Source organism: Morone saxatilis, unplaced genomic scaffold (genome assembly GCF_004916995.1).
Source record: "Morone saxatilis isolate NCDOM2014 unplaced genomic scaffold, NCSU_SB_2.0 Contig3, whole genome shotgun sequence".
Lineage (NCBI taxonomy): Eukaryota > Metazoa > Chordata > Actinopteri > Moronidae > Morone > Morone saxatilis.
In genome coordinates this window covers 3,910,999-3,925,745 of record NW_023339873.1, presented here as the reverse complement: position 1 = coordinate 3,925,745, position 14,747 = coordinate 3,910,999, and the positions used below count along the sequence as shown (strand labels likewise).

At 38.5% G+C, this 14,747-nt stretch overlaps 1 protein-coding gene across 1 annotated transcript; it reads right to left on the bottom strand.

The window, feature by feature from the left end:
• Positions 1–8,676: 8,676 nt before the first annotated feature.
• On the bottom strand, positions 8,677–10,421 carry LOC118336882 (G-protein coupled receptor 151). The gene is made up of 2 exons (XM_035673641.1): positions 10,417–10,421; positions 8,677–10,147 (listed from the first exon to the last, which is right to left on the bottom strand). The coding sequence occupies exons 1-2, from the start codon at positions 10,419–10,421 to the stop codon at positions 9,004–9,006; spliced, it is 1,149 nt and encodes a 382-aa protein (XP_035529534.1). The 3' UTR covers positions 8,677–9,003.
• Between the last annotated feature and the right edge of the window lie 4,326 nt (positions 10,422–14,747).

Here is a 14,747-nt window from a genome sequence, read left to right as displayed (position 1 = left end):
ATATTAAGATAACAGGCTGCTTATTTGTGTCCCCCCTGCAGTAGTTGTCAAGTCTGGAGAAATCACTCTGGGGTTGTCGGGTATCTAATTCAGCTTGAGCTTGTAGGCGTCACATTTTTAGACAAAACTGCATTTCAAAACTGGAAATGTGGCGTTTCAAGATGAAGGAGGGAAGGTCAAACAAAAACTGCAGTATGGGAAGTGTAGGATTCAGGGGGTTTGGATCAGGGACTTAAAAATCAGGACTCAAACTCAACTTCAAATTCATGAATGTACATTATAAAATTATTAATGCTCTCAACCTCAAAACTCTACATAATTTGTCACGTCCCAACTTGTTTCATCTTGTAGTCATCTTGGGTGCTCAGAGCTCCTTACTGTGGTTGTTCTTCACTGCACTTCCACCTGTCAGTCAATCAGCAATGGTGGTACTAGTTTGTCTCTTTCTGTGCACATCTTCTTGTTTTTGCATGTAGGTGGCGCTTTTGTCTTTGTCTGTTCACCGTCTTCTATTTATTTTTGAACAAACTGTAAATGTAAAGCATGTTACTGACACAGGAGGTTTTTTCCAGGGGAGGAAGAAGATGGTGGGTGGTTAGAGAATCAAATATGAGCTGGAGACAGATTCAATCAACTGTATGAAGGAAGCCAGAGCGTGTATGTAAATGTGACAGGTTATTATCATAATGATTACTGCTTTTAAGATATTTAATGAGAGCACCACTCACATTTGGCCTGTCTAGACATCAGGGTGGACAGTTTATTATCAAGGCATTCATATTTCTTTATTCTTTAGTCCGTCGGTGATTAAAAACGAAACAAAAATGTCACCTAATACATTAATCCAGACCTGAACAGAAACCTTAAATGACTGAGGATTTCACCTGATAAAATGGCAGATGGAGAAGGGTTTACTACATTGCAGCAACACAGTGAGTTGCAACATTTTAGAGACTATGAAAATCAGTTTTTAAAGCATGACACTAAACAACACTAAACCATCTTTATGCGGTACAATCCCACCCCTTGTATTTCTACACGCAGCCCAGAACAAATGCTAAAACTATTAGTGAGTCCCATTTGACTCAAGTCTGTTTCAACCTTTAATGTCTTGCAGGGCAAACCTTCTTTGGCAGGAAGGAGGTTACAAATAAAGCCACAGCGAGAGCCCGAGGCAGCCGCGTCTATCCATCACGGTTGAGTGGGGAGGAAAAAAAAACACCATGTACATCTCAATAAAAGAACAGGACTGTACTCTTCAGCGGCCCAAAAACTGCAGCACACTGGTAAGAAAATCTGACATTCAAGATTGTCATGTAGGGCAACACAAATGTTTTAACTCCGGCTTTATTCAGTTTGACAGAGGAGGAGAAAGTATTCAGATCACTTACTGAAGTGAAAGTACAAATACTGCCCCGTAGAAATACTCTTTTATAAGTAAAAGCATTGAAAAAGTATCTAAGTATAATCAGGAAAATGCACCCAATGCAGAAAAAATTTCGCACCCGGCTGTTATAGTATATAATATATTATATCATGTAGATTATTATTACCTCATGCATAAAAAGACCAGTGTTGTGAAGGAATAGTGGCCATTTATCAGTGAAGGTTGCAGATTGCAATCAGATGAATATCTGCTCTCTTCAAATGTAATCTGAAACTAACAGAAGCAGACAGGCCCTCCAAACCGGAGCCCAGTGTTTGGATTGTCCCTTCTGGGCTGCTGTAGAAACATGGTGATTCTACAGGTAACAAAAAACAATGATTCCTATATTCAACGTGATTATACACTAATGAAAACATACCTATTAAATATTATCTTCCATTTCTGCCCAATAGAACCTCCCGGTGAATGTTCACACTGGATCGCTTTAAAGCAGGATTTTACCTGTTCTTGTTAGTTGAGCTCATTTTGAAACTATGTTGTAAGGACCAATTTTCATTATGAATTAATCATACATCCGGAAGAGCATCTTCATATGCGTTGAACGGTTAGGCGGTCTTTGCTTCGAGACTGAAGCTGATGAAGGCTGTAAACTCACGCTGTGCTCGCACCAACTGAAAAAGCCGTCGGGTTTGATGAGCAGTAAGGATTCTGAGCGGCTGACATGACTTCACATATTGTAAAGAAACCCCTTGTTTTGATCCCACTAGCTCGAGTTCATGTTGATGTACTCACAGGATGAACAGAGTCAGGATATAAAAGTTTCACTATGTTCTCAAGCACATCGAATTGCAGTGGAGGAATCTGCACATTTACTCAAGAGCTGTGCTTAAGTAGAAATTTGAGGTACTTTCACTTCCCTCAAGTATTTTCTTTACATGATACTTTCTACTCCTCTTTGATTCAGAGGGACATATTGTACTTTTCACTCTGTCAGTTATCTTTATTTCATAAAAAAACATACAAAGAGCTTCTTAAAAGTTGTCTTGTGAGGAATTAAACCACCCAACAGTTTATAGAAGTGCAACTGAAACGATTTATTGTTAGTCGATAGACAGAATCTAAATTCACTATTCTGATAATTGTTAAAGGCTTCTTTTCTTTTTGCTTATTTTAAAGCAGCAACAAGGAACTTTCATTGATTGATTGGTTTATAACATTTCAGAAAATAGAGATAAATACCGCCACAATTACCCAGAGCCCATAGTGACACACTCACAATACTTATTTTGTCCAACCAATAGTACAAACCTCAAAATCATCATTCTATATTAATTAAAACTATTACACATACAACAAGGAGTTTTTTTAAACTAGTTATGTACACATGTGTGAAGCTGGAACCATTCAATCTTGCTTGAAAAAATACTTCAACAATTATCAAAATAGTTATAATGTAATTTATTTTCTGTTGATTGACTAACAATGAATCATTTTATGTCTATAAACTTTTGGGTAGTTTAATTCATCACAAAACAACTTTTTAGAAGCACTTTGTATATTTTTCATGCAATAAAGATAACTGTCGTGAAGTGAAAAGTACAATATGTCCCTCTGAATCAAAGAGGAGTAGAAAGTGTCATGTAAAGAAAATACTCAAGGGAAGTGAAAGCACCTCAAATGAGTAAATGTGCAGATTCCTCCACTGCAATTCAATGTGCTTGAGAACATAGTGAAACTTTTATATCCTGACTCTGTTCATCCTGTAAGTACATCAACATGAACTCGAGCTAGTGGGATCAAAACAAGGGTTTTCTTTACAATATGTGAAGTCATGTCAGCCGTCAGATCCTCCTGCTCATCCAACCCAACGGCTTTTTCAGTTTGTGCGAGCGTAGCGTGAGTTCAGAGCTTAGTTAAAGTTCATCAGTTCAGTCTCGAGCAGAGACGCCTAACCCTTCATCGGCATATGAAGATGCTCCTTGGCTGTATGAATGATGAATGAGACGGCTTTCGTTGATGTACTTAACTATGTCCTCGCCACAGGGAGTTCTGCCTCCTCTGTAAAGCATATATGTAAAGCAGAAATGGGACCTTATGTACTTTTTCCCCCAGAGGCAGTTTAATTTCTTTTTATGCCAGCATTATGTTTAAATGGCCAAATGAACTGTGGCTGCATTACATAACAGGCTTCATCATTGCTTCTTAGACACTGGGATAATGGATACTGCCACATACTTTACCTCTGAAGACATTAAATATCTCATAAAATCATTGCTTTCATGCGATAGTTTGGTTTTCTTTTCATTCAAACACAGCTTCATCTTATTAGTGAGAAGGATGAGGAGTCAGCAAGTAGACTTGTCACAGATCGCTTTGGGTTATGAAGAAGTCTTTCGACCTCGACCCCGATTCTCTGCTAAGTGCATTAAACTTGTGTCTGCTTGAACTGTGAGTGCCTGTATGAGCCAGGACCTGGATAACTCCGACACCGTCAGGGTTAGAGGTTGGATCTCTATTGGTGGTTTTTAACCTATAAAGGCAGCAGAGGAGATGAAAAATGGCCTGCGGTACACCTACAGGAATATTATGGTTGAGCAAGTACTCGGCTGAATTCAGATGATAATAACAAAGGAAAATGTGTCAATATCTGTGCAGCAACTTTCACTCTTACTATTGTGATAAAACAAATTGCTCTGGAGCTCCATTATGAGGCTGTTCTGTAAGTAATTTTCTGATAAATACAGCAACTTCTGATCAACCCATATCAATTTCAGACTTAAATAAAGTTTAATCTTCCCCATTCTGAGTATGTATGAATTGGTTGAACGGATAATAATAATAATGTACTCGCTCATCTCTAATGAATATGATTTTATGTACCTGAACTAACACTTTGCTTTATTTATTTGAATTTTATTCATTTTTATATCTTATTGCCTTTACAGATATCATCAATGTTACACTTACGATTTACTTTACGTCCTGTATGTCACAACTATAGTTAGCACTTACTTAAAGGTTCAGTAATTAACATTCAGGAGGATCAATTGAATGGAATATAATATTCATAGGTATGTTTTCATTAGTGTTTAATCACTAAAATAAGAGTTGTTGTATTTTTGTTACCTTAGAATGAGACGGTTTTATCTACAGAGGGAGCGGGTCCTCATCTGGCAGAGTCCACCATGTTGAACCGCCATGTTTCTACAGTGGCCCAGAGTGGACAAACCAAACACTGGCTGTAGATTGGGCCTTTTGTGTTTTTCTCAAGTTTCACAGCCACTGTAGTTTCTCCTACACTTCGCAGCCTGATCTCATCCCCTCGGTTGTCAAATACAGACGCGAGCTGTGTTCAGTTGGTTGCGGTCTAAGACTTCACAGCTAGATGGCGCTAAATCCCACACACTGGTGCTTTAAGATGAAAAAAAAAAACACATGATCAACTTAACTTTGACGCGTTGTATAAAATAACTCAACCTCAACCAGTTATATTACAGTAAAATGATGCTTAAAGTTTAATAAAACAAAATAAATATTACATGAACAGTCTGTAATAAAACTATTCTGGTTAATAAGTGTTGTTTTATTTTGATACTTATGTACATTTTGTTGCTAATACTGCAGTACTTTGATTTGAATGCCACATGCAGTCATACTTAGTCTGAGGTTAGTACAACAGTACTACGAGCTTCTTTTAAACACATTCTTATTTACTATTAAATTTTAAATCCTTGTTATTTTCACGGCTTTTCTCTTAGCTTCTTAGTTTACACACAGACACAGTATATGCAGGCGAGCTAGGAGGGGTTTCAGGGCATCAAAGCATCAAAGTAGATATACGTTTTTAGGCAATTATTTCACAACTTCTATTGTATATATTGTAACTTCTATAATACTGAGGTCCTGTACTGATGCTACTTAGCACTGGTGAGCACCGATCCATTTCAGGCACTGATAAAGACATTGATATTGACCTTGACATTAACAGTGAACTAACCCTAAAACTGAAGAAGAGGAGGTCGGAGAGGAACAGCTGACACCTTTCCACATCTCCTGTTAAGTTTTTGTCTAGGCTACCAAAAAGTGTGAGATTTCTGTCAAGTGATTGTTTTTGAATGGTGAAATATAAAACAAGCTTTGATGTGCTCATGTATATTATATTGTGATTGGCTTTAAGGTTACCTCTGTCCATAGTGGAGTGCTCACAGTTGCTTGGTTTATGTGCACTACCAGGTAAAGTCATAATTTATCATTTTATATATCTCTGCATGTTACTGTTTTTTACTTTATTGAAGTTTTTGTGCAACTGATAATAAAAAAAAATGTTCCCTTCATCTGATATCAGGTTGCAAATACAAAGATATCTGCAGGAGTCTGGAAAGAGATGTTGGTAAGATGACCTTAATCCTTACTGGTGGTTGAGTGAAATAGTCGTGAACCAACCATATTACCCTCCACAACTAGATCTTATTTGACCTGTTTTTAAAAAACCTGATACCAGTAGATTTGGGAGGATGTAGATTTTAGAGAATCTCATTCAGCAAACTTCTCTGTGTTCGACAACATAATGTAAATTGTGACTGTATAAGATGTTGCACTGATCTGTTAGTTGTCATTTTGTGAATTTACATGAATTGCACTTGAATGTTTTCTAAACCTAAAACAGTACAGCAGTAATGTCCCACAGCAAAATGAGGATTTAGAATCCGTTTGATCTGAGAATATTGATCTTTGTCTCTTCAGCCCATTAGTATGATAATGGTCCCCCTCGTGCAGAATCTGTTAGTGCAGTTAATTTGAATACAAACAGGCTTTCTGTTTTAGTGCTTGAGGTTGAATTAAACATCATCTTGACAGTGAACTTTCCTGTTCTGCTGCTTGTCTAAAAAGCTCTTAATGGACTGTTTGTCAGAATCTATCAGCTCCTTTCGGCACCGACCTTTAAATGTTTTATTTTCAAGTAATAACCCGAAAGCTGGTGAAACTGCTTTTGCCCTCTGAGTTGTGCGTCAACACCAACCTCTTTTAAAACCAGGCCAAAAACTTCTCTGTAAAGCCTTTGAATAGGTTTTATCCTGTTTGTATGAGTGGTATTTGTCTGCAGGAGGGTGAGATCAGTGCTCGAATGCTCTGTATGTACATATTTTATCTTTATGAATTGTATTTTTATGACCTATTTGTTTGTTGTTGTTTGTTACACATGTTTTTTAAATATAATGTTTGGTTCGGTGGCATAAGGTAGTTATGACTGGTTCCAGTGCACACTATCATAAAGCGTTCCTAGCTAACGTACTGCAATGTTTTTTCCCCCAGGGTGACGAAGTCATAACCTTGTTGGCTAGCACTTGTTGCCTTCATTGGGTTGGTTGGTTAGGTTTATTAGGCATGAGGAATGAGATTGGTTAAGGTTAGGGTGGGAATGTCAGGGTACGCCAGTTGGAGGCAGAGTAGGGTGGGGCCATGTTATGACTTCGCCATCCAAGGGAGAAAAAAAATCGTACATTGTATCGTCTTGTCACATGATCAATAGACATTGGACAACATTAATCTTGATAAAAAGATATCTGCATGTAAATTCAGAATCGGTAAACAAGGGACCAAGAGAGTGTCCCCTCCAGACTTTATGGACTTTTACATTTAATATTTCTTATTCTTACATTATAATTTATTCCCTGAAAGCTTATGAGCACATGGCAGTGTCTCTATCTCTAATTAATCTAGAAGAAAAAAAATACAGGACAGAATTGTGGGAGAATTAATTTTCTAGATTTGTCTATTAAATGAACTCCTTGATTGGCTGGGAAAAAAAATATGTTATTCAGTTTAGTTTCCTGCTCTGATGGAAAACTCTAAAAATACAGTGAATCAAAAAATGAAAAACCAAGTGACCCAAGGGTAGACATTTGGAAACATGGTCTATTGTCAATGAATAAATTAGGAGCAGGAGCACAATCATACTGAAGAGCTTTAGAGGTGTGTTTTTTTTTCTTCTTTCCTCTTCAACCTGTAACCTTTCTTTTCACTCAGGCAGACTAAAATGTCAAATCTGCCGGGGCGTCGGAGCCACAGGCAGCCGCTGCTTTACTGGTAAACACACAGACAACTAAAAGCAGGTTTTCTTTTGGCGAGCACTGAAAGGTTAGACTGATAACGCAGGTCATGTGGGGGGGAGGAGGTCCATCCACTACACATCAGACCAAAAAAATGTCCACATCGAGCATTTTAAAGTGTCTAAAAAGTCTTGATTTCTCATTTTAACTGTGTGAAAGGTGAATAAACTGTTTTTACTGCACAAGAAATCAAAATGAGCTCATATGAGGAACCCAGTGTTGTCTAATAAAGGCTTTAGTAATGACATTTTACTGTTTTATTTAGTCTTTTATTCACTTTATCTGCAATTTATCATGTTAAAAAGAACTAAATGCTTCAATATATATGATGTGATGAACCAGAAACTTGACTTTAACCCTCCAGATGTATCATCAATAAGCATATAAACATATTAAACTAAATATAACTAAATAATATAACTAAACTATAGTGTTTATAACACATTATAATGTACTTATAAGGACATTGTAAAGTGTTTATTAATGTATATGTACAGTATACACTGTACTACTACACTGGTAGTAATATGGCTGAATGTCCATGTAGTTGCATACATTATAGTGTGTTATGAACCATGAATTATATATTTATATACTACTTAATACGTTATAAGTAAGAGTGATCCCATAAGAACACTTTATTATAATGTCATTCATTATTTCTTTATAGCACATCCAGCTGTTAAAGTTAACATCAATAAAAACTTATATATCAGATATATAAAGACCTTATATATCAGCTTACAACTACATTATATTGTGCTATAAACCCTATTAAATAAAACCACCATAATGCACTTAAATGGCAACTTACTGAATCAGGCTATATTTGTCTTTATTGCTCCTCATTCTTACATTTCCACTCACTAAAACTGCCAAAATTCAGCTTTCTCTGAACATTTTATGATATATCATGATTGACTTGACCTCCAACGTGCAGCTGGATTAGTTATGAATTTAATATGGATGGAAATGCTCTGTTGTTTACACGGTAAATGTCATCTCATATCCTGAATGAAATGGAGAGATTTGATGGTCGAATGGTATTTTATCCGTGATTAAGGTGGGCTGAGTGTTTTTATAGCTTTAAAAAAACAACCCCAGATCAGTCCATATTTGAGAATGTTTTAATATCCACGTTATGCATTACACGTACACAATCACAACAAACCCCCCCTGGATGTTTGACTGTCCTGGATATTTACACTGGCTTCACATTTGTACAAACCTCCTCTAATAAAGGTGTTATTCTACTTGACAACGCAGCAAGTACTGCAGGCAAGAACAAATATTCAAAATAGATAGTAGAAACATGTGTAACATCAAAACATGAGAGTGTACAAGTTTATTTTTTATACATCTAATCAAAACTCACGACAGCAAACAGGCCACTACAGCCGTTCAACGAGGGTCAGCACTGCGGGTCAAACGGACTACAAACCAGCTGAGAACGAGATGAACTCTTCTGATTTTAAAAAGAAAAAAAAGACACTTTAACATCTGATTCTACAACATTTTCTCCTCTCTCTCCCACGGAACCGGATCCTGCTCGTCCTCGACGTGCGTATTCCTGCGCCCTGTCCAAAAGTGCTCCACATCTGGGAAGGTCTTCTCCTTCTCCGGTGAGACCGCGTTGGCCACGGCGTTGGCTCCGAGTTCTGCTCCGTTGTCCTCCGTTTTGGGACACTTGTCGCTGGGGAGTTGCTTTGAGCCTCTGCAGCTCGCGATGAGCCAGATGGCGATCAATCCCTGGCGCACGTCGTCGTACATGGTCATCAGGATCACCGGAGAGAGGGAGCTGCATGCGTAAAGGAGGACTTGCGCGAAGATGATCAACCCCACAGGAGGTTTGTTGTAGCCGAGCCTGATCCAGGTGAATGTCCCCCACTCTGGCAGCAGCATGAGCCCGAGGGCGCCGCTTAGACACAGCAGAACCAGGGTAACCTTGCTCTGGTGGTGCGGGCTGGGTGCGTGATTCACCGCAGAGTGCAGCGTTTTTGTGTAGTAGGCAAGTGTGAAGGAGATCGGCACCACGAAGGTTGCGGTTGGATAAATCTTGTAGAACAAACTCATGAAGTCAGACGCGCACACTGGCATTTGAGAGACGCAAATAGTGTCGCTGCCATGCGGCACCAAAGAGGCGAAAAGCATCTGGGGAATCGGAAACATCATGGACACAATCCAAATGAACGCCAGGGCTCCGTGAATCCACGTCGGGCTGTAGAGGGGCCCCGTGGCGGTGCCGGGAACAAACGTGTGTTTGGCTCTTGTGGTCGCCGCGAGGATTAAAGTTTTTGCAACCACACACGAGTGCTGGAACCAGTCCGTGGTGCTGCAGACAAAACTCCCCAAGGTCCAGGTCTGCCTGTAGTAGGTGACGGCGCGCACCGGGGCGCACAGCAGCAGGATCACCAAGTCCGTGGACGCCAGAGAGGCGAGGAGAGCTTTCACCTCGGAGCCTTTCCCGTTCCTAAAGTCACGGATGAAAATGAGCAGAACGAGCAAATTCCCAACCGCTCCGGACACGCAGATCCCGATCAGGATGACAGGCATGGCCGTCCTGGTGTCCTCCCCCTGGAGAAGTTGAACTCCTCCAACAAAATCAAAAAAGGAGACATTTGTCGGTCGATCAATATCCATCTCTTCCCCTCTGTGACTTTAAAGTTAAAGCTCCTTAAAGTGGAAAAACAAAAAAACAAAAAAACTGCAGTCAATAAATGAGTTTTCTTCTGGGTCGAGTTCCACTTTCCTCCTCAGATTTGAACGTCCTGAAAGGGAGAAACCAGACGGAGGAGCTGTCCAGCGCGCCGCGGTAGCTGAAACGCTCTTAATGGGGTCGTGATCGCATCAGCAAGTGGGTGCGCAGGCTGGCAGGTAGGCTATTTCAAGTGCTGCCATTTAGCATCGTCAACCACTCACGTCATTTTATCAGTGTGGCTCCGGGCTGCAGGCAGCCCAAATGTGAGCGCAGCGTGATGTGATTTACATTTAATCACTGCCGACGTGGCGAGTCAGAAACATGGCAACAGACACAAATTCTGTTTGGATTAAAAACACAAATGTGACATAGAAAAACAGGCAACTTTCACTGGAATCACTGAGAAATAGATGGCAGCTATATAAAATGTTTAGATAGTAATCAATACTGGCTAAAAAACATACCCTTAATCATCATGTGAGGAATAAACAACATTTAGTCGAAACTTTGGTCTACTTATGATACAATTCAGTATTTCTGGTTTTAGTCTGTCCATATAAAAACATTTAAAGGTGCTTTAGATTACATTTAAAGTGACACAATGGCAAAAAGTGGCTTTAATCTGATGTTATTTGCTCATATGTGACCTTTTTCATGACAGTGTGAACAGCACAAACCACATTGAATATGATCTTTTCAGTTCAATTTTCTTTTCTCGTTCAAATAAGATTCAGGTCAGACTTTTTCTGCAATTTGAACAATCATATCAGAATTCATGTGACTTTTATCTCGATTCTCATTCGTCCTGCGGGTCACTACAGGACCGTGAGTTGTTCACTGGGCCACATTTAAAGAATCTAAACACCCAAACAGAAATAAAAACCAACCCAGATATGAGCAATAAATCAGAATTGAGTGCAAATGCTTGCAGCATGAACGCTCATAAATTAAATGTTGAACTCATGCCTGTGTGACAAGATTGGCTATTTTTATATTCTCAATGCCTGCCACCCAGTTTTGTCCACAGGGGCCGCCAGAATCACCACAAAATGAAAAGTTACTCGAAGTGGGTTTTAGTTACTGTTTGGTTCAATGACTTTATTAAGAATTGTGGTGAGAAAACTTTGTTGGTGCCAACTGTGCACAGACTGTAGTTTACCCACATTGATTGATACAGTTGATCTAAACAAAGATGAATAAACACATTTTAAAGAGGTGGAGTTTACTTGGGTTTACGACGACTTTCATAATAAGTCTGTTACAACTTCTTTATAGATCAGTAATAAGAAGAATCTGCAGATAAATCAGTATTTGAGGCTGTTTAATTGTCTCCGTTACGTATTTTGTTCATTTTTTGGTTATATTTTCATACATATCTCGAAAACACTTCTTCGACAGCTCACTTTAATGGAACCTTGTACAAATGTTTTGTTTAAAAATGAATAAATGACTGCCAGAAGATATAATGTTATCAGACTTTATAGAGTATTTGTAACATTTCAACTGTTTTGCTCTGTCTGTAGATGTTTAAGAGATTATCAATAAAGTATATGGGACAGTTCTTTACCATAACCGAGATGTTTTTGTGCCTGAACATGAACCAAAATGCAACCACAGTGGTGTAATATCAGAACACTATTGTTGATTGTTGAGTCAATATCTAAGAAAGCCTTCATGTTTAAAGCTCCCTCCGATTGGAAAACCTGTAAACATTCGGTTCATCTCATCTCACCACCTGTTTAAAAATGCCCTGTCTTCTTATTATAGGATCAATTGTGCACGTCCATAATTACAATATTAGAGGTTGTAACTCTATTACTTAATGCTTTTACTGACATTAATAAAAAGACTCTAAACTATGAATTAAAGTGCTAATCTTAGAGAACGATCCTCTGGTTTTGTCTTGATATTTACTGGATTTTTATTATTTTGTTTTTTGTGTTTGTGTCTGTATGTTTTTGTATGTTCTCGTCACATTTGGTTTAATTAAACTGTTATCTTTCTTAAATGTGTAATTGTGTAACTTTTTGAAACGAGATGGTCTCAATGGGTTATTCCTAAAAAGGATTTACAATATAATAAACATCCCAATGAGGTGTTACAGACTATTAACAACTTAGTAGACATTTACACTTCCAGACTTGATTGTTTTATGTAAAAAAAACATTAAAAATGAATGCTTTATATATACATTTCTATATTTACTGCCGACCGGATAGCTTACCAGAAAGTGAGAAACCAATTTGAGTATTTATTAATGGAACACCAACATTTATGACCAAATCCAAATTTTTCCCTCCCAATATACAGAGTATCTGCTGAAAGAGATCTTGTTACCAGTTCTCTCTGTTGCACCTCATTAGGATCATTCACATGTAAAGTAATAGGAAACCAGGGATTGTTGTGGCACTAAAAAGTAAGTTAGCAGCCAACTATGACCCAATGAATGTAACTGATATCTCACGTGGATTACATTATGGCCGAAAACCCAATTAATAAGTTCAGCATCAAGGTCACAAATAAATATGAATGAACCACATTATGAACTGTTTTACTAGAGTGTAGACACACAGTGATTCATTGATTAAAAAACAATCCAAACTCATTATCTGACTATTACAGTGACCCTAAAGCGGAAGTGCATGAAGCAGACTGCACCACAGAGTGAGGTGTTGACTTGAAGAGCATCGGGATGATGAAGGGGAGAGAGGGTGAGCATTGTGGTGGTGGTGTTGGTGGTGGGGGGACGGGTTGTATGTGGAGAGGTGAGGGTGCCCACTCAAATGCTGTCACCTCCTCTAAGAGGGCTGGTTGCTAGGAGACCAGAGCCACCATCACAGTATGGGGTTAGGAAGATGTGAGGCAACATGAAGTAGTGTGAGATATGGACGGATAGAGAGGCTTTGAAGCGACTCTGGAACTTCAGATCCACAGTAATGAATGGTTACATAGTGTCATTGCCGTGGGGGGAAGAAAAAGGGCTTTGGTGGTATTTAGAGGGATGATATAATAGCACAAGCAGGAGTGCTGCCCTCACAACGCGCAGTAATCAGGGATAATTGATATGTTAGGACTGTGCAGGGCTAAGAATACAAGTAGACTCTCAGCTCCCACTGATTTCGCTTCTGGAAAACTATCAGTGTAACATGAATGTTACAAATCTGCATTTCTTTACTCCAAGATGCACTCATATTTATACTCCAACGTGTGTATAACACTTGTCATGGACAGATGCAGCCTCATTTAACAAGATTAAAAATAAAGTTAAGCTGAAAGCAATAATGGAAATAGGCAGTAAGTCAGAAGTTTTATTTCAATTTCATAAAACGTTAAAAACAATGACATTGTGGGATTAATCCAAATTAAAAACCAGATTAAAAATATATGGCTTTCTGTTTAATAAGAGTCTACAGCCATGTTTTGAGCTTAAAGGTCCAGTGTGTAACATTTCGGAGGATCTATTGGCAGAAATCTGTTTGTTTTCAGTTTGTTTTCATTAACGTGTAATATATAACCTAAAAATAACAATCATTGTGATTTTGTTTCCTTAGAATTAGCCGTTTTTATCTAAGGACCTTTTCTACAGAGTCTGTCATGAATGAACAAACCATTTTTTTTGCAAGTTTCACAGCCACCGTAGTTTCTCCTACATGAGTGGAAGACGACAAAATAAAATTAAAATATAAGATATACAGTTGTGTATCAAATGCATAAGAGTGATATATGACACTATAGCAGGTGATAATATTGCCCAAATGTAGCATGTAAACACAAAATAGAATGGGCCCAGTATGCTCCCTTGAGGAACTCCACAATCGCTATCAAATGTGACACAAGACCTGCTCTTGTCTCGTCTTTACATACTGTTGTATGAATAATAGTGTCAAATGCACGGGATCTAAAAGACTAAGGACAGCCACTCTAAGGGAACACACATACATTTGTGCTTCAGTTATGGTTAGTCCCACCACTTTAGTCTGAAACAGCTTAACAACTGTTTCAAGGATGACTTTGACATTTCAACACCACCATGAGGTCTGCATCTGGTTTGTCGAGTGAAACAACAACTCAACTCAGCAACTACTGGATGGATTGCAGTGGAATTTGCAATTCATGTCCCCTTCAGGATGAACTGTAACAACTTAAGTGATCCCCTGACTTTTCATCCAGCACCATTTATCACACTTTTTACTAAATGAATTCATGTGACACAGTTGTACTTTAACAATGCAGACACACTAAACTGAGATGGTGAACATGGAAAACATTATACCAGCATAACAATTTGACATTGCATGCTAGCATTAGCATATAGCTCAAAGCAGTGCTTTGCAAACACATCCTCAGAGAGCTGCTAGCACCGGCTGTAGACTCTTGTTCTGATATACTGTGGGTGTGAATTAATGAAACAAATCACACAAAAAAAACTTAGGAGGAAAATTACTTGAAAGAAGATCTTGTGCTCATGAGGTTTTATTGTTCTGTCAGTCATGATTGCTTTTATCCTTTCAAAAGGTGCATTAATGTGCTGTCATTTTCGACTCTGCATAAT